The sequence below is a fragment of the Saccopteryx leptura genome, chromosome 5 (assembly GCF_036850995.1).
Source record: "Saccopteryx leptura isolate mSacLep1 chromosome 5, mSacLep1_pri_phased_curated, whole genome shotgun sequence".
NCBI lineage: Eukaryota > Metazoa > Chordata > Mammalia > Chiroptera > Emballonuridae > Saccopteryx > Saccopteryx leptura.
The window spans coordinates 64,284,865-64,306,096 of record NC_089507.1 but is presented as its reverse complement, the minus strand read 5'-3'; the positions used below and the strand labels follow the sequence as shown (position 1 = coordinate 64,306,096).

Below are 21,232 nucleotides of genomic sequence, written 5' to 3'. Positions count from 1 at the left end.
GATTATCCTCCCTCTTCTCCCGCCCTCCGTCCCTCAGCAGTCACCACACCGTTGTCTGTCTCTCTGCCTCCCCTCCTCTCACTGAAATAAAAAAAAATTAAAAATTAAGAAAAACCTAGGGCTCTGGCCGGTTGGCTCAGAGGTAGAGTGTCGGCCAGGAGTGTGGAAGTCCCGGGTTCAATTCCCAGCCAGGGCACACAGGAGAAGCGCCCATCTGCTTCTCCCTCCCCCTCTCCTTCCCTTTCCTCTCTGTCTCTTCCCCTTCCCACAGCCAAGGCTCCATTGGAGTCAAGTTTGCCCGGGCGCTGAGGATGGCTCCATGGCCTCTGCCTCAGGTGCTAGAATGGCTCCGATTGCAGTGGAGCAACAGCTCAGATGGGCAGAGCATCGCCCCATAGTGGGCATGCTGGGTGAATCCCAGTTGGGCGCATGCAGGAGTCTCTCTGCCTCCCCTCCCCTCCCCCGCTTTTCACTTTGGGGCGAGGGGAAACCTGGGTCCTCTGTGCCCCAGGCTATGAATGCTCTATCCACTGCGCCATTGCCTGGTCAGGCATTCCTATGGTTCTTAAAACTTAATCCAAATTTACATTATTAGTATGTCTGTGTCTTTCACCTCCTCAGGGGTTTTATCTCTTCATCATTAGATAATTCTTGTTGTTGTTGAATTTACTAGGGTGACACTGGCTGACAGTTACACAGGTTTCAGGTGCACAGTTCTACAACACATCATCTGTACACTGTATTGTGTGTTCACTGCCCCAAGTCAGGTCTGTCCACCGTTTATCCCTATACCCTCCTCCCGCCCTCCGGCCCTCAGCAGTCACCACTCTGTTGTCCATATTCATGAATTGTTTTTGTTTTTCTCTCTTTGCTCAATCTCTCTACCCTCCCCCACCTTCTCACACACAGTTGTCAGCCTGTTCTCTGTATCTGAGTCTGTCTCTATTTTGCTTGTTCATTTTGTTCATTAGATTCCACCTATGAGTGAAATCATATGGTACTTGTCCTTCTCTGAATGGCTAATTTCACTTAGCATAATAATCTACAAGTTCATCCATGCCATTACAAAGGGTAAGATTTCTATATTTTTTTGTGGCCCAGTAGTCTTACTTCAGGTAGTGAGTTCCAGACTTGCTCGTAGTGACACAGTTTACGCAAAATATACCGTATTTTTCGCTCCATAAGATGCACTTTATTCCCCCCAAAAGTGGAGGGGAAAATGCCCATGCATCTTATGGAGTGAAAAATATGGTATTTTATTAAATATTTTACCACATCATTTGGTTCAGAATATTTTTTTTTCTGATTTTCCTCCTTAAAACCCTAGATGTGTCTTATGGTCAGGTGTGTCTTATGGAGTGAAAAATACAGTATATCCATGTTTCCCCTTGATAAATGGAATGTATTAGTGTAGTGTAAAAGTGTTCATAAAATGATGTTTACCTTGCTAGATGTTATGGAGAGAAATTATTTATTTAAGTTGACACGGGTTCATTAAAGAAAAGATACTCAGAAGGTACTCAAAATCACTAGGAGTCTGTTCAATGTAAAGAACAAGGAGCTCTCACTTTATTTTCCCCAGTCAGATTGGTAAATATTTTTTTAATTATTAAATTTAATGCAGTGACATTGATAAATCAGGGTACATATGTTGAGAGAAAACATCTCTAGATTGTTTTGACATTTGATTGTGCTGTATACCCCTCCCCCAAAGTTAAATTGTCTTCTGTCACCTATCTGGTTTTCTTTGTGCCCCTCCCCTCTCCCAACCCCTCACTCCTTCTTCGCCCCATCCCCCCTCCCCCCACCCCCCACCCCTGTTGCCATCACATTCTTGTTCATGTCTCTGAGTCTCATTTTTTATGTCCCTTCTATGTATGCATTCATATAGTTGTTAGTTTTTTTTCTGATTTACTTATTTCACTCCGTATAAAAAGAGCTATAATATACATTGTTGGAAGGAATGTAGGAAAGGCTTCCTTCCAGGGATTTCCAAACTTTTTACACAGGGGGCCAGTTCACTGTCCCTCAGACCATTGGAGGGCTGCCAAATACAGTGGTCCTCTCACTGACCACCAATGAAAGAGGTGCCCCTTCCAGAAGTGCAGTGGGGGCTGGATAAATGGCCTCAGGGGGCCGCAGTTTGGGGACGCCTGCGAGTTTATACATTGCTGATGAAATGTGTCACAGCCTTATGGAAGAACAATCTGGCCACATCTGTTAAAATTAAAATATATGTGACATTTGACCAGTGAGCTCAATTCTAGAAATCTAGTTCATAGAAATAAAAACAATATATACCAAAAAAAATCTTTTTATGCATTGTTTGTGGTACTCAAGAGCTAGAAACAAATGCCCGCCAATAGGGGAGTGAAATAAGATGTGGCCCATCGTTACCAGGGAGTAATTCCCAGCCATTACATAGAATGCATTCAGTCTGCCAGGTGACTTGGAAGGAGGGAATCCTGAGGCATAGTGTGAGAAAAGGAAGATGCCAAAAGGTGGGAATATGATTTTGTAAAATAAAATTTAAAAAACCTTTTGTATTTGTGAGTTAATAATATATATATGTACATATATAATATCTGTGTTTTTTATAAATAATATATATTTTACATATTTTTCATGAAAGGACATACTGATTATATATGAGCTGTTGAAGGGTTTGGGGAATCTGGAGAGGGGTTTTGGGGAAGGAGATACCCGTAATAAAAATAGCATCTATGGAATCCCTTTGAAATGATAGTGTATGTGTGTGTTTGCATGAGTGGGAGGTCACCACTATGTTAATGATGGCTTGATTGAGGTGGTTTGATTCTAGATGACCCTTATTTTTTGTTGTAATGTATCAATTCATGTTCTTTATAAAGAACATGTTTTTTGCCTGATCAGGCGGTGGTGGAGTGGGTAAAGCGTCGGACTGGGATGCGGAGGACCCAGGTTCGAGACCCCGAGGTCGCCAGCTTGAGCGCGGGCTCATCTGGTTTGAGCAAAAGCTCACCAGCTTGAGCCCAGGGTCGCTGGCTCAAGCAAGGGGTTACTCAGTCTGCTGAAGGCCCACGGTCAAGGCACATATGAGAAAGCAATCAATGTACAACTAAGGTGTTGCAGCGCGCAATGAAAAACTAATGATTGATGCTTCTCATCTCTCCATTTCTGTCTGTCCCTGTCTGTCCCTCTCTCTGACTCTATCTCTCTGTCTCTGTAAAAGAAAAAAGAACATGTTTTTTTTACCTTTTTTATTGAGGTGACGTTGCTTAATAAAATTATATAGGCTTCAGTTGTACAATTCTATAATACATCAGCTGTATATTGTATTGTGTGCTCACCACCCTGAGTCGTCTCCTTCCATCACCATTTACCCCCGTATCTTTTTCTACCTCCCCATCCTCATTTCCCTCTTGTAATCACCATAATGTTGTTTGTATCTGTGAGATTTTTCTTTCTTTGCTTAATCCCTTCACCCTTTTCACCACCAACCCCCGTCAACTCCATCACCTTTGACAGCTGTCAGTCTGTTCTCTGTATCCATGAGCCTGTTTGTATTTTATTTTGTTCATTAGATTCCACATATGAGTTAGATTATATGGTGCTTGTCTTTCTCTGACTTATTTTGCTTAGCCTAATACTCTCCAGGTCCATCCATGCCGTTACAAAGGGTAAGATTTCCTTCTCTTTTATAGCCGAATAGTATTCCATTGTATAAATGTACCAGAGCTTTTAGTTTTTTCTTTTTTTTTTTTTAAGTGAGAGGAGGAGAGATAGATAGACTTGCACATGTGCCCCAATTGGGCTCCACCCAGCAACCGCCATCTGGGGCCGATGGGTGAAGCAACTGAGCTATCCTCAGTGCCTGAGGCCAACACTCGGACTAATGGAGCTATCTTCAGTGCCCAGGCTGATGCTCGAGCCAGTCAAGCCACTGACAGTCAGAGGCTTGAAAAAAAACAGGAAAGGGAGGGGAAGAGAAGCAGATGGTTGCTTCTCATGTGTGCCCTGACTGGGGATCAAACCTGGGATGTCTGCACGTGGGAAGGACGCTCTATCCACTGAGCAAGCCAGCCAGGGTGCACAGCTTTTTTATCTACAGTGGTACCTTGACACACAAATTTAATTCGTTTCATGGCCAAGCTCGTGACTCAGTTTGCTCATGTGTCAAATTGAATTTCCCCATTTAAATTAATGGGAATGCAACTAATCCATCCGGCCCCCAAAAAACACCAATTTTTTGTTTTATATACTTTTTTTTTTTTTGTATTTTTCCGAAGCTGGAAACAGGGAGGCAGTCAGACAGACTCCCGCATGCTCCTGACCGGGATCCACCCGGCACGCCCACCAGGGGGCGATGCTCTGCCGCAATCAGAGCCATTCTAGCGCCTGAGGCAGAGGCCACAGAGCCATCCTCAGCGCCCGGGCCAACTTTGCTCCAATGGAGCCTTGGCTGTGGGAGGGGAAGAGAGAGACAGAGAGGAAGGAGAGGGGGAGGGGTGGAGAAGCAGATGGGCACTTCTCCTGTGTGCCCTGGTCGAGAATCGAACCCAGGACTCCATGCCAGGCTGACACTCTACCACTGAGCCAACCGGCCAGGGCCTGTTTTATATACCTTTAAATAAGAAAATGTACTTTATAAATAACAAATACATATATATATATATATATATATATATATATATATATACACACACACACACACACATAATAAGAGATCATGTAAAGAAATAAACTGGTTTATGAACTATATTTACCTTCAAGGTCAGGCAAAGATACTGGAGGAGGGGTACATTAGCATAACAATGGCTCTTCCCAAGCAGGAAGGTAATTAGCAATTTCACAGACAGCTGCCCAGCGCCATTTTTAACAATAAAAGTAAGCAAACTCAGAAACTAAAAATTTTACAAACTCATTTGCCCAACAATCATCATTTTCTTCACTGACTTGGCTTTTTCACCACACTTTCCTCACTTTCAGTTAGAGGCTGTTTCAACAAAAACCTTTCCATGGAAATTTGTTTCTTCCTCCCTTTCAGAACGTTCAGCAGGCTATCTAGTGGAGGGTGGCGAAAGCTCGTGGTTCAAACATCTGCTCATGCCTTAAAGCAAAAAATCCCACAGGTGGCTGCTTGTCTCTCAAATTGCTCGTGATTCAAAGTGCTGGTGTGTCAAGCACCACTGTGCTCATCTCCTGATGGATCCTTGGCTGCTTCCAGATCTTTTTTTTTTTTCTTGTTGCGACACCTCAGTTGTTCATTGATTGCTTTCTGATATGTGCCTTCACCATGGGGCTACAGCAGACCGAGTAATCCTTTGTCTAGCCAGAGACTTGGGTCCAAGCTGGCGACCTCGGGGTCTCGAACCTGGGTCCTCCGAATCCCAGTCCGACGCTCTATCCACTGTGCCACTGCCTGGTCAGGCCAGATCTTGAGTGTTGTCAAAAACACTGCAATTAATGTAGGGGTGCGTATATTCTTTCAAATTAGTATTTCAGGTTTCTGCAGATATATTCCCAGAAGTGGAACTGCTATGTCATAAGGTAGTTTCATTTTTAATTTTTTGAGGTAACTCCATACTGCTTTCCATAGGCTTTACCAGTCTGCATTCCCACCAACAGTGCATGAGGGTTCCCTTTTTTCCACATCCTAGCCAACACTTGTTTGTTGATTTATTGATGACAGCCATTCTGACAAATGTGGGATGTTATCACATTGTGTTTTTTTGTTTTGTTTTGTTTTGGGGTTTTTTTTTGTGACAGAGACAAAAAGGACAGACAGGCAGGAAGGGGAAGGGAGAGAGATGAGAAGCATCAATTCTTCATTGTGGCTCCTTAGTCTCCTTAGTTGTTCATTGATTGCTTTCTCATATGTGCTTTGACCAGGGGGCTCCAGCAGAGCAAGTGAACCCCTTGCACAAGCCAGTGATCTTGGGCAGGCTCAAGCCAGCGACCTTGGGCGGGCTCAAGCCAGCGACCTTGGGCTTCAAGCCAGCAGCCATGGGGTTCTTCTGTCTATGATCCCACACTCAAGTCAGTGACCCCGTGCTCAAGCTGGTGAGCCCCCACTCAAGCCAGATGAGCCTGAGCTCAAGCCAGTGACCTTATGATTTGAACCTGGGTTCTCCACATCCCAGTCTGGTGCTCTATCCACTGTGCAACCACCTGGTCAGGCTCTCATTGTGGTTTTAATTTGCATTTCTGTGACGATTAGTGACAAGCATCTTTTCATGTCTATTTGCCATCTGTCTTCTTTAGAGAAGTGTCTACCCAGGTCCTTTGCCCATTTTTTTTTTCCATAGATAATTCTTTTATTGATTTTAATTAATTGTGTTTACATAGATTCTAGTGTTACCTCGAATGCATCCCCCTCCCCCATATTCTCCTCAACATCTCCCTTTCCCTCCTCCCAATAGCACCCTCCCCCCTTCCCTTCAGCTTTATCCCATCCTATCATCCCCTTTCCCTCTGTTCTCTTTTCCTCTGGTCCCTTTGATCTCTCCTCTGTCTCAATTCCGTTCCTCAGTTCACATTGTTCATTGAATTCCTCAAATGAGTGAGGTCATATGATATTTTTCTTTTTCTGCCTGGCTTATCTCACTTACCATTAATAATTTCCATGTCAGTTAACCAGTTAATTGTGTTATCTGTTGACTTGATCTTGGAGTTTATAGTAATGTGTTCTGGTTTTGATTTGGAAGCTTTTCTTTTGTAAATCTTCTAGGCAAAAATAATGTGTTCCTCAATATGCAAATGTATTGGCTGTAAGAATTTTGAAGAAAGCCCAGAAAGAAAGACACTGATGCACTTGGCAGACGCAGCTGAAGTGAGGGTACAGCAGCAAACGGCAGCGAAGACTAAGCTATCCTCTCAAATTTCCGACTTGCTTACTAGGCCGTCACCAGCTTTGAATAGCGGAGGAGGAAAGTAAGTCAATAGTTTCATCCCTTTTATAGTATGACATGAATATTCTTTTTTTGGTAAAGTTTCTCTTTAGACAGAACTGAGTTCATATTATTATTGCAAATCTGATTTTTGCGATTTCTGTCTTTTGTTACTTTTTGTAAAGAAATCTAAAGGCAACAGAAAAGCCGCTAGCAGATACATTGCACAGTTCTAAAATGTACAGTAATGCTTTAGTTCACTCTCTTTTAATTCCATTGGCTTTCTCCCTACTAAGATGAGCAATTATGTAATGTGACAAACCACTAAGAAAACCAGATTTTTCATACCTCTTATTGGTTATGTCATTACCCACATTTGTTGCACTCTTACCTTGCCCTTGTAGCACTGTCCATACTATTGAAGCAGCCATCACACACTATATTATTGTAGCTCATTTCACAATACTGCTGAGCGCTGGAGTAGAAAAGCTGGAGCTTCATTTCAAGTCAGGCCAACCTGCATTTAAATACTATCTGAGCTCTGTAGTGGTTTGTGAATTCAACAAGAACTTCATCTCTCTGAGCCTGTTTTCTTAGCCTTCGAATCACCCATACCATGTGACTGAGGAGAAAAGCACCTTTGTTGCCCCGTTTGTCAGGGCCTGATCCATCCAGTTTACTGTCTTAGATTTATATTAGTTTGCTACAGGTTAATTTGAGGAACTAGTAAATGGAATAAGCCTTGCAAATGGTAGGTAAATCATTTAAAATGCCTAAGTTGAAATAAGATCCAATGCTTATAAAAGTAATGCATTTTTTTTTCCAGAGATAGGGATAGATAGGGACAGACAGGAACATAGAGAGATGAGAAGCATCAATCATTAGTTTTTCGTTGCAACACTTTAGTTGTTCTTTGATTGCTTTCTCATATGTGCCTTGACCGGGGGCCTACAGCAGACCGAGTGACCCCTTGCTCGAGCCAGCGACCTTGGGTCCAAGCTGGTGAGCTTTGCTCAAACCAGATGAGCCCATACTCAAACTGGCGACCTCGGGGTCTCGAACCTGAGTCCTCCACATCCTAGTCCGATGCTCTATCCACTGCGCCATCGCCTGGTCAGGCAGTAATGCTTCTTTTGTACAAAATATTTTTCAGATACTAGTTCTAAAGAACTCTTACAACTGCAATATAATCAGCAAATGGTTCTTGAGTAAATAAAGTGGAAATGGATTTAATCTCCATTTGGAGATTAAAGATACTGCTACACTCAAATATTTACAATTAAATTTTCAATTAGTTTTCATGGGGAAATGTTTATATTATGAGATGTCAAAGAACACAAAATTATATACTATAATGTTCTGCTAGCATAAAATATTTGTCTTTGAGTGACAGAGATTTGTATTTTTCTTTCCTTTTTTCTGTTTTCCAAATGTGATATATTGAGCACTATTATACAATATTACTAATACAACATATATTATATTATTGTAATAGTTACATGATTATAATATTATAATATTTTCTAATTTAAAGTGCTTTTTGTATTTTAAATATTTCTGTTGGCCCTGGCCAACAGTTGGCTCAGTGGTAGAGCATCAGCCTGACGTGTGGATGTCCTAGGTTCGATTCCCAGTCAGGACAAACAAGAGAAGCACCCACCTGCTTCTCCACCCTTCCCCCTCTCCTTTCTCTTTATCTCTCTCTTCCCCTCCCACAGCCAAGACTCCATTGGAGCAAAGTTGGCCCGGGTGCTGAGGATGGCTCCATGGCCTCTGCCTCAGGTGCTAGAATGGCTCTGGTTGCAACAATGCAACGCCCTAGTGGGCATGCCGGGTAGATCCCGGTCGGGCACATAAGGGAGTCTGTCTCTCTGCCTCCATGCTTCTCACTTCAAAAAAATACAAAAATATAAATAAATAAATAACTATTTCTATACAATTGTATAGCAGGCTGGCTCCTGATATCTTCTCTTATCACAGTGGACCTTAATTAAAGGCTTCATTTTTTGTTTTGTTTTTGTGGCTTCCTTCTATTAGTGACTACTTAAAAGTTGAATTAGTGGTTAGGTTTAGGTTGCCCAGTTTTATCTGTTGAAAACTTTTAACACTTGGCTGCATATAGCAAGCCTCAGATTGGGTTGCTCTAATTCAATATTCAGTAGTTCAGGTCTTTATGAATGAAACTCCCATGTACAGAACAGCATTTGGTTTCCTTATTGTTGTTTCTTGTGATAAAACAATGCAAAATTTTGGTGTGTTTTGATTTTTTACAAATATATTTGAAATATGAGAAAGTGCTTTATTTTTAGTGTTGTCCAGTAAATAGTACTTTCAGTTCCCAATATAATTTATTCATTCCTTCAGCAAATATTCAAGGAGTGTATCTTTGTCAGGCACTGTTCTAGACAGTGAAGAGACAGCAGTAAATAAAACAGACTGCACCGTGGAGCTAACAATAATGAATTGAGAGGACTTTTGTTACAGAATTATCAAGTCAACATGTAGAATGACATCTTTTAGTTATCTAGATAACCTTGTCTAGGTAAGAAGACATATATTTATGTAAAATGTTATATTTTCTGAACAATATTTTTAAAATATGCTCAATCATAAAACCAGGTCCGAGCTTTTTAAATCTCTTTAGGATGTGCTTATGTTTGTTGCATAAATCGTAATGCTTAGTGCCCGGGTGAATATGAAGATGTCAACAGTTTTCTAAATGAAACACGTCATCCACTTTTGTAGTTTATTTAGCACCACCATCTCCCTTTCTCTCATTTTCAGATTGCCATTTACATTTGTAACAAAAGAAGTAGCTGAAGCCACGTGTAACTGCCTTCTTGCCCAGGCAGAGCAGGCAGACAAGAAGGGAAAGTCAAAAGCAGCAGCCGAACGGATGATACTTGAAGAATTTGGACGATGTTTGATGAGCGTCATCAACTCTGCAGGAAAAGCAAAAAGTGACCCTTGTGCTATGAATTGCTAATTCTTGCACAGAAGACTGATAAATGGAACTATACAGAAAATTGAAGGTGCAGGGACACTTGATTTTCTGGAAGATAATTTAATAATTATTGTATTGTTAATTTAGTCCTTGTCAGACCTGAAATTATAATATTGAGAGAGAAGAAATTTTAAATGAGGAAATTAGTACATTTTAAAATTTTTAGTTAATCTCCTTATGCCCCTTCTAAATTGAATTTTTCTTTATTGTATTATATAACTTTTTAATTTGCTTGGGTTTCTTAAGAATTGGATGTTCTAGCCTTCTGACTCTATTGATAAAGAACATTTATAAATTACTATAATTTATACTGTATGGCGTTGTATGACTTTGTTCAGTAGAAAAAGTCAAAGCAGCATTGGTGTTACGCAGCCATTCTGTGGTACCAGACCTAGAATATAAGCAGATGGAACGTCTACATAAACAAATTCTTATGGAACATAGTTTCAATGGCATTGTGTTTAGAAAAACATTATCTTTTTTTGTTTAAGAAAAATCAACTTTTTATGATGGTTTCTGGAATAATAGGATCACTTTGGGACTGTCAGAAGGGAAAGTAATTCATAGGCACACTTTTAAAATAAAGAAATTACTTTGTTTTTTAAAAAAACATATAAAACCTTAAGGGATAGTAAAGAATTCTCAAAGGATGGACATGTGATTTTATAATAAGAAGTGACTAAGAAATGCTCTGGGATGTTTCCATTTTCTTTCAAGGAAGTATTATGTATTTGAAATGATAATAAATTATCAATGTGATTACTGGGTACTGTTCAAATGAAAGGTTCCTATATATAAAAGCTAAACATATTATTAGGTAGTGGTAAAATAGAACCTTATATAATTACCAGGTATAAAAGTTGGCTTGAATGGATTGAAACTCTGAGACATGAATTTAGGGGAGGATTTTTCGTCTGTACAGTTCTCTTTATAGACTTTTTGAACTAAGATGTTTCAAACCAGATGTTTCAAACTTGATTTACTGAAATGGGCCTCCTAATAATGCTTTCAAAATTATAGTGGGATTTTTTTTTATAAGGAAAGTTTAATATGGCATTATTTTTAGCCAGTGATTTGGTAAGCTGAAGGTATGAGTGTTTTCATATAATTACTAAAATAACTTACAAATCATTTTCAGAAATTCAAGAGCTTTATGAATTTAAGAGCCTGTTATAATAGAACTCTAGATTTTATGACAAAAAAAACCATGTTGGAATTCAGGCCTTTTGTTAGGTACCTTAATCCTCAATAATTATTAGTGTATAATTATTACATTTCCTACAAGGAATCTATAGTTGTATGTATTAAGTGTGTATATATGTTCATATGAACATGCAAGATATAGGCAATAGAAATTAAGTAATCCAAAAGAAAATTCCGTTATGCATTAGTATCTTTCTTTTGAAATTCGAATTTACAAAATTACAGTGCAGTAAACTTTAAATGTAGATAGTGCAAACATTCTTAGCACCTCAATCTAGTGTGTTTAATTAAAATTTGTATAAATGTAAATTAGTGTAAGAGGATAAAATAATATCTAATCAAGTTATTTTTCAAAAAATTACAGTACCTTTTTGGTCTAAACCTAAACTTTGTTCATTTTGTACATATTCTGTGTTCACTTCTAATTGCACCTTTGTGATGTGTATTTATATACAGTGTGCAGAAAATGTTTGTGAAATTTGGATTACAATTATAAATTATGTATGATGGCATTGCTTGATAATGTTTTGCTTGTAAAAATTTGAAGGTGCGATCAAATGCTACTAGTTTTTCTGATTTTCAAAAAGCGAAAGTATTAAGTCTTTTCCTTTGTGTGTAGTACTTACTAAACAACTTTTTGTATTTAGGCATTTGCATCAAATTGCTGAACAAGATTAATATCCACATTAATTCAACAATTTTAAAAGACTATTTGGGGAGGGTTGGGTATATAATTTTTTAGCTCTATTTACATCCCAAAATAGAAAGATTAAATTTATATTTACTAGAGCTATTCAAAGAATACACTTTTCTATATTGTAAAAACATAACAACAAAGTAAATCATACAAAAAATAAACATTTATACTATTCTGTACAAAGAGCTTTTGCACTTTTTTTTTAATAACACTACTTTTTAACCATTTAACATGCACAAAACCTTTTAACATACCTGATTTTAGGTAAATTTAACATTACTTTTGAAAAATCACAACTAAAATATCTATCATTTTGTGCAATTATTATTAACATAAATCGCTTTGAAATGAGACATTCTTCCACTATTTCTTTTTTATTTATTTTTTTACAGTGACAGAGAGAGGAATAGATAGGGACAGACAGACGGGAATGGAGAGAGATGAGAAGCATCAGTCATCAGTTTTTCGTTGCAACACCTTAGTTGTTCATTGATTGCTTTCTCATGTGTGCCTTGACTGTGGGGCTACAGCAGACCAAGTAACCCCCTTGCTGGAGCCAGCGACCTTGGATCCAAGCTGGTGAGCTTTTGTTCAAACCAGATGGGCCCGCGCTCAAGCTGGCAACCTTGGAGTCTCGAACCTGGGTCCTCCACATCCCAGTTTGACGCTCTATCCACTGCGCCACCACCTGGTCAGGCTTCCACTATTTCTTTTAAGGACAATTTACTCTTTTTTTTTCTTTTCTTTTTTTTAATAATGCTTGATGTTTCTATGGGGTGAGCACTTTCTTATAAGAACTGAAAGCAATTTGTAGATCTTGTCCTTGGACTATATTAAAACCAGAACCATAACATTACAGGATATTAAAACAAGATGAGCAGCAACTTCGGGGAGACTGCTGCTTTGGCCTCCCAATCTTCTTTTATGCACATCTGACATTTTTTCAATTCTTATGTAAAATGTGAATAAAAATACCTCTAGGAAAGTTTATTTTATTGTTTTGTAATGAATAACTAAGAAAATGAATACTTGTTATGTAAATACAGCTTCAAACCAAGGACCTCAGCCCTGCATGTGATCATATTGCACCTTAAACATTTCATATAGGAATTTTGTTGCAGCAACTCAGAGGCTGGAGCCAGTCACTACTTTTAATGATAATTATATTTTATGTAAATTACTTGGGTCTTTCCCCTTGTTAGGGCTTCTTTATTTTTTTAGTTTATTTGTTTTAAAGATAGGAGAGAGAGAGAGAGAGAAGGAGGGGAGGAGCAGGAAGCATCAACTCCCATATGTGCCTTGACCAGGCAAGCCCAGGGTTTTGAACTGATGACCACAGCATTCCAGGTTGATGCTTTATCCACTGAACCACCACAGGTCAGGCATTAGGGCTTCTTTAATACTCATTTTGTCATCTACAGACCAAATGTGAACTTCCTTCTTTTTAATATTTTTTAAGACTATTTATTTTAGAGAAAGAAAGAGGGAAGGGGGAGAAGTAGGAAGCATCAACTCTCTTATGTACCTTGACTGGGCAAGGCCATACCTTGACCAGGTAAGGCCAGGGTTTTGAATTGGAAACCTCAGCATTCCAGGTCCGTGCTTTATCCACTGCACCACCACAGGTCACGCCAAATGTGAACTTTTTATGATCCAAGTAATTTTATTAAATGTAAGGTATATAAAGTTTTTAAACTTTTTAAATTAAAATTTTAGTTTTAGCCTGACCTGTGGTAGTGCAGTGGATAAAATGTCAACCTGAAATGCTGAAATCGTAGGCTTGAAACCCTGGCCTTACCTGGTCAAGGCACATATGAGAAGCAACTACTATAATCTGATGCTTCCTGTTCCTCCCCCACTGCCTTTTGTTTTCTCTCTCTCTCCCCCCCCTAAAATCAATAAATAAAATCTTAAAAATATATATCTTTTAAAAATTTACTTTTGGCCCTGGCCAGTTGGCTCTCAGTGTGTGAAGTCCCTGGTTAGATTCCTGGTCAGGGTGCACAGAAGTAACCATCTGCTTCTCCACCCCTCCATCTTCTCTCTCTCTCTCTCTCTCTCTCTCTCTCTCTCTCTCTCTCCTGCAGACATGGCTCAAATGGTTTGAGCAAGTGGGCCCAAGGTGCTGAGGATGGCTCCATGGCCTCACCTCAGGCACTAAAATAGCTCGGTTGCTGAGCAACAGAGCAGCAGCCCCAGATGGGCAGAGCATTGCCTGGTAGGGAGCTTGCCAGGTGGATCCCAGGCTGGGCACATCCAGGACCCTGTCTGTCTGCCTCCCTGCCTCTCAATTAAAAAAAAAAAAAGTTTTAAAAGTTTTATGAAAGTATTTAAGGTATTTTTAGTTTTCACCCAAAAGCAATAAAAAATCAGTAAATCCAGGGTAATGTTTATTATGGCCACAGACTTTAATGTAACTAATTTATTAGCAAGTATAATCTGGCAATATATAAAAACAATACATCATGACCAGGGTGAGTCTATCCCAGGGATAAAAGGTTGACCCAGGCCCTGGCCGGTTGGCTCAGTGGTGGAGCGTCGGCCTGGCATGTGGAAGTCCTGGGTTCGATTCCTGGCCAGGGCACACAGGAGAGGCGCCCGTCTGCTTCTCCACCCCTCCCCCTCTCCTTCCTCTCTGCCTCTCTCTTCCCCTCCCGCAGCTGAGGCTCCATTGGAGCAAAAGATGGCCCGGGCACTGGGGATGGCTCCTTGGCCTCTGCCCCGGGCGTTAGAGTGGCTCTGGTCCCGACAGAGCGACACCCAGATGGGCAGAGCATCGCCCCCTGGTGGGCGTGCCGGGTGGATCCCGGTCGGGTGCATGCAGGAGTCTGACTGCCTCCCCGTTTCCAGCTTCAGAAAAATAAAAAAAGTTGACCCAACATTAAAAAAAAAAATCAGTATTAACATGCAAAAGAAAAACAGCATCTCAAAAGTTGCAGAAAACAACCTTTTGGATATACTAAACACTACTAAGTTGTATGTTTTAAAAGGGTAACTATTATGGTATTTAAAGTCTCAAAATAATTTTTTTCCTAAAAACTGAAGAAAATTTGACAAAATTCAATATCCATTAATTATTATAAAACAACTCTTCAGCAAACTGGGAATAGCAGAGATCCTCAACCTGATAAAAGAGCTTTTAATAAAAATGTACAGCTAACATATATGGTGAGGACAATGTTTGCCCTCTTAAGATTGGGAACAAGGTATTCCTATTCAACACTATTGGAGGTCACTGTATGAGCGGAGAAAAGGCCATTGATGAAAAATGAGTAGGACAGTATCAATTTGTGGATGATGTGAATACCTATATGGGAAAGTCAAATGATCTTTTTTTAAAAAGCTACTAGAACTAGTAAGTGAGTTTAGCAAGTCAGTGTGCAAAAGTGTGTTTATACATAGAAATCAACATTTAGAAACTGAAAATTTTAAATTACCATTTAATTTTTATTTATTTTTTAAGTGAGAGGAGGGGAGATAGACTCCCTCATTCACCCCGACCAGGATCCACCTGGCAACCCCTGTCTGGGACCAATGCTTTAATCAACTGAGCTACCCTCAGCGCCTGAATCCAAAGCTCAGAACAGCCAAGCTATCCTGAGCTCCCTGGGCCTACGCTAAAACCAATGGAGCCACTGGCTGCAGAATGGGAAGAGAGAGAAGGGGCAGGGGGGAGGGGAGAGAAGTAGATGGTCACTTCTCACGAGTACCCTGACTGGGGGATCAACACATGGGGCCAACACTATCCACTGAGCAAACTGGCCAGGGCTTAAATTACCATTTACAGCAGCACCATAAAACATGAAATGTAACAAAAATATGTACAAGATGTATATGTGAAATGTAGAAAACACGTGTGTGTGTGTGTGTGTGTGTGTGTGTGTGTGTGTGACAGAGACCGAGACAGGGATAGATATGGATAGACAGGAAGGGAGAGAGATGAGAAACATCAGTTCTTCATTGCAGCACCTTAGTTGTTCAATGATTGCTTTTTCATATGTGCCTTGATGGGGGGGGGGAGGCTGCAGCAGAGCGAGTGACCCCCTTGCTCAAGCCAGCAAACTTGAGCTCAAGCCAGTGACCTTTGGGTTCAAGTCAGCGACCATGGAGTCATGTCTATTATCCTATGCTCAAGCCAGCGACCCCACGCTCAAGCTGGTGAGCCTGCGCTCAAGCTGGCAACCTTGGGGTTTCTATCTGGGTCCTCTGCATCCCAGTCCAATGCTCTATCCACTACGCCACTGCCTGGTCAAGCAAAAACACTGATTTTTTTTAAAAATCAAAGACCTTAAAAAACAGAAAGATACCATTCATGTTCATGGATTGGATCATTCAATATCATTTAAGATGTCATATCTCCTTTGAAGAGTGTCTACTCAGTTTTACTCGCTTTAAAAATTGGGTTGTTGTTTATTATTGAGTTATATTCTTTGTATATTCTAGATACAAACTCTTTTCCAGACAATATGATTTGTAAAAATTTTCTCCCGTTCTTTGGGTTCTTACTTTATTGACGATGTCCCCTGAAGCACAAGTTTTTAAATTTGATGAAGTCCAATTTATTTTGTTGTTGATGGTGCTTTTGGTGTCATGTCTAAGAAAACATAGATCTAAATCTCAACTCTCTTCTAAGAGTTTTGTACTTTTACCTCTTACATTTAGATTTAGATCCATTAAGTTAATACTTTTCCATGTAGATATCCAATTGTTACAGCACTATTTGTTGAAAAGTAGGAAGGATAAGGCCCTGGCAGGTTGGCTCAGTGGTAGAGCATCGGCCCAACATGTGGAAGTCCTGGGTTCAATTCCCTGTCAGGGCACACAGGAGAAGCACTCCTTCTCCTCTTGCTTCTCTCTCTCTCTCTCTCTCTCTTTCTCTCTCCCCGGCCCCTCCTGCAGTCATAGCTCGAGTGGAGCGAATTGGCCATGGGCGCTGAGGATGGCCTCTGTCTCAAGCACTAAGAAGAGTTCAGTTGGAGCAATTGAGCAATGGCTCCAGATGGGCAGAGCATCGTCCCCAGTGGGCTTGTGTGTGGATCCTGGTCAGGGTGCATGTGGGAGTATATCTCTGCCTCCCCTCCTCTCACTGATTAATAAAAAAGAAAAAAAAAAAGTGGCCCTGGCCAGTTGGCTCGGTGGTAGAGCATCGGCCTGGCGTGCAGAAGTCCCAGGTTGGATTCCTGGCCAGGGCACACAGGAGAGGCACCCATCTGCTTCTCCACCCCTCCCCCTCTCCTTCCTCTCTGTCTCTCTCTTCCCCTCCTGCAGCCGAGGCTCCATTGGAGCAAAAGATGGCCTGGGCACTGGGGATGGCTCCTTGGCCTCTGCCCCAGGCGCTAGAGTGGCTCTGGTTGCGACAGAGCGACGCCCCGGATGGGTAGAGCATCGCCCCCTGGTGGGCGTGCCGGCTGGATCCTGGTCGGGCATATGCGGGAGTCTGTCTGACTGCCTCCCCGTTTCCAGCTTCAGAAAAATAAAAAAATTAAAAAAAGAAAATTAAAAAAAGTAAGAAGGATACATTTCTAAAGGGAATGTTAGTTTTCTCCGAAGAAAAAAAAGAACAAAGGTTCTGCATTGAATTTATAAACTAAATAATCCTCAGATATGAATATTGAAATATTTCACACCTGACCTGTGGTGACACAGTGGATAAAGCATGGACTTAGAATGCTGGTTTGAAACTCTGGACTTGCCTGCTCAAGGCACATATGGGATGCAACTATGAGTCAATGCTCCCTGCCTCCCTTCTCTTTCTCTCTTCTCTCTTTAAAACAAAATAAGTTTAAAAAAATTTTTTTTTAATTTTACTGTAGGCCTGACCTGTGGTGGCGCAGTGGATAAAGCATCAACCTGGAAATGCTGAGGTTGCCGGTTCGAAACCCTGGGCTTGCCTGGTCAAGGTACATATGAGAGTTGATGCTTCCAGCTCCTCCCCCCCTTCTCTCTCTCTGTCTCTACTCTCTCTCTCTCTCTCTCTGTCTCCCCCTCTCCTCTCTAAAATGAATAAATAAATGAATAATTTTACTGTCAAGCAAATCATATCAAGTAAATCTGATATCACACTTTACTAGGGCAAGAGCAATTAACTGTGATAAAGGCAGTGATGAAAATATTATCTTCAATGTTTGTTCAATTTATCCAGCACTTAAATAATGCGAACAACACTAATTTCTTTTATTTTTATTTTTTTTCCAAAGATTTTATTTATTCATTTTAGAAAGAGAGAGAGAAGGGGGGAGGAGCAGGAAGCATCAACTCCCATATGTGCCTTGACCAGGCAAACATGGGTTTTTTGAACAAGCAACCCTAGCATTCCAGGTTGACACTTTATCTACAGCACCACCACAGGTCAGGCACTAATTTCTTAAAATACAGAATATAATACTTCATTAATGAAATGTAACAGCAAAGAACTAAAACATTACAATGAACATAGTTTTAAGTAAAGATTAGGTAATAAATTAATAAGTAATAAATTAAAAGTAGTGACTTACAAAAAGGTTTCCTTTAAATATCTTGGTGAATCTAAATTCATTCTATTGCAAACAAAACAAAAACCACAATATTCAGACTTCTCAGCAATAGCTCATATAAAATGTAGTGCAACTCTTTTTTTTTTTTTTTTGCATTTTTCTGAAGCTGGAAACAGGGAGAGACAGTCAGACAGACTCCCCGCATGCGCCCGACCGGGATCCACCCGGCACGCCCACCAGGGGGCGACGCTCTGCCCACCAGGGGGCGATGCTCTGCCCATCCTGGGCGTCGCCATGTTGCGACCAGAGCCACTCTAGCGCCTGGGGCAGAGGCCAAGGAGCCATCCCCAGCGCCCGGGCCATCTTTGCTCCAATGGAGCCTTGGCTGCTGGAGGGGAAGAGAGAGACAGAGAGGAAAGCGCGGCGGAGGGGTGGAGAAGCAAATGGGCGCTTCTCCTGTGTGCCCTGGCCGGGAATCAAACCTGGGTCCTCCGCACGCTAGGCGGACGCTCTACCGCTGAGGCAACTCTTAATTACATTTCAAAATGTAAGCCTTTGTTTGAGGTAGAACAAATGTAAAAGTATATCAAAATATACTACTTAGGGTAAATTTTAATTCAAGAAACTCAACTTCTACCTAGTCATTAATCTTTTGCAATTTTCAGTTTCCTGTTTATCTTTTCAAATCTGGGTATGAGAGAATGGAGAATATTACCCTTATTATGTTTCCATCTTTAGATTATTTCTCTTAAATTTCTGAAAAATTATGTAGTTAAGGCAATGTTTTTTCATATCTATTGTCTCAGTTGACCATCTTTTCTCAATTTATTACTCATATACTATGAAATTTCACTATTCCTTCAACACTGAAATATGTTTCATTATTTTAGCCTTCCTGTAATCAACAAGTAGACTTTAGAAGTTGAAATCAAGGCTTCTCATTCACTGATGAGCATTGAGCTCTTCTAATAGGAGTCAAATAAGTGTCCACTCTATTATTCAAAAGTAGTATTTCGAAGTCTAGAGACAATGGATTTTGAAAATTACATCACCTGTGTACTTCCCAAAAACTAGACTCCCCAGGTTCACTGCAGCGCAATGAACCATCCCATGGCTCACGTTTACCTTCTGCCAGAGATAATGAGTATTTCTATTTTAGGGTACCCCGGCAAAGGGATTTTTATGGTCACTTTTTTAATTTAGCCTAATTCTCAAACCACACCTTAATTTCGATTTGTAAGTAAAAATTATATGCAAGGTTTTATAGGTATTCTGTCAACATTCTTAAAAGCTGTAAACCAAAGCTCTTTTAAGGAATATAGTCTGTTTGTAAAAGGAGTCAATGTGTTGGTAACTCCTCGTTGTAACTCTCTTGTTTTAAAGTAGACTGAATAAATTTGAAGTATATCCAGTCACATTATTCAGTCTTCTAGTAGTAAATTCAAAGACAGCACCTCTTACCTACTTTGCTCTTAATGCTTTGCACAGTCTGGGTAACTCTGAAATGCTGCAGGCCATACCAAAGTTCCAGCAGATTTTATAATATGCAGATTTTAGATTCTGAGTCAGAACTGCAAACTTGTCCACTGTGCAGAATGGTCAATTTAGAAAATAGGGTAAGTTGAACTTTAAAATAAATGTTGACCAAGTATTCTTAAGATAAATTTTATTGTATTTTAGGTCCCTCATTTGAATGGATATCCATCGTTACTTAGCAGATGCATGAATTGTATTGGTATTAGCAAAACTTGAACATTTGTAATCCTGTAAAGATGACCAGTGTTTCCGTGACATTTTCAATTGTTTCTGAATGGTTTTATAGGGAAACGAGCTGTATCTTTAGCTCTGAACTTTAAAAAACAGAGTATTATAAATATATCCCTTAGTGATTTTACAAGGGGAATGATGGCACACGCTTCTCTCCATCACAAAGAGGCTCATCTAAATCTACAAAAAAGATAAATATGTCCAGAAAACTCACATAATATTTTCTGCTGAAGATAAAATTCCCTCTGTTTAGGAAGTCATTTACAAACTGCCATTCTTTTTTTTTTTTTTAATCTTTGTTTCTTTTTTATTTATTTATTCATTTTTTAGAGAGGAGAGGGAGAGACAGAGAGAGAGAGAGGAGAGACAGAGAGAGAAGGGGGGAGGAGCTGGAAGCATCAACTCCCATATGTGCCTTGACCAGGCAAGCCCAGGGCTTTGAACCGGTGACCTCAGCATTTCCAGGTTGATGCTTTATCCACTGAGCCACCACAGGTCAGGCCAAACTGCCATTCTTGAATGCATTCTTACAACTTGTTCACAAATACTTATTACTCGACATAAACTTTCTGATGGGATATACAAACCACTCTTCTTTTTGACACACAACAGTGACCCAATTTTAGAGACTTTGAGATCTGAAGCATACAGTGCACTGCTGCAGTCCTCACAAGTTAAAATAGCTGATAACTTATCTGCAATATAACCAACACAACAGGTGAGATTTCACCTGTGATCCAATAGGTCTAGTAATGCCTCACTTAGTGAACAATTAGACCAGTCTTGACAAATATCCTCTTTGTGAAAAACAGTCTTTATAACAATGACACCATATTGACACTGAACTGTCCAAAGGACCAAATCTGTCCTTTGAGCAACTGAAATGTCAAGAATGCTCAATTTACTTAGAAAAACTTGATCTTGTAATCTGTATCTGGTTTCCAAATTATGGTAAGCTTTCTGGAATGCCATACAGGTAGAGTTAGACCTGGTTGCTAATATTTGTCTAAGCATCTTTAGAAATAATTCCAGATGGGCTTGACTGAATTTGTAAGCCAGAAGATATAAAAAAGGCATTACTGTTGGGAAAACATAATTTTGATAGAGCCATTTTAAGCTCTCAGCGTTAAGCAGAAATCCTAGTTTTCACTTGCCTTTAATTATTTGATTATTGCTAGTGTAAGATAATGTAAAAAAAATTGTCTTGGCTTCCATTAAC

General features: G+C 40.1%; 1 protein-coding gene and 1 non-coding gene across 8 annotated transcripts in view; both read left to right on the top strand.

Moving 5' to 3' along the window:
* The window catches only part of LIN54 (lin-54 DREAM MuvB core complex component), a 74,633-nt gene extending 63,886 nt beyond the window's left edge, over window positions 1-10,747 (top strand). For all 7 annotated transcript variants that reach the window (XM_066385472.1, XM_066385468.1, XM_066385469.1 and 4 more), the window contains 2 exons: window positions 6,710-6,912; window positions 9,654-10,747. In XM_066385472.1, coding sequence (XP_066241569.1) covers window positions 6,710-6,912; window positions 9,654-9,855 — 405 coding nt within the window. In that variant the 3' untranslated portion in view covers window positions 9,856-10,747. The remainder of the gene's footprint in view (window positions 1-6,709; window positions 6,913-9,653) is intronic.
* Window positions 10,748-16,517: 5,770 nt separating this feature from the next.
* Window positions 16,518-16,593, top strand: TRNAV-AAC (transfer RNA valine (anticodon AAC)). Its single transcript has one exon. It is a non-coding gene; the product is annotated as a tRNA-Val (tRNA).
* The last annotated feature ends 4,639 nt before the right edge of the window (window positions 16,594-21,232 follow it).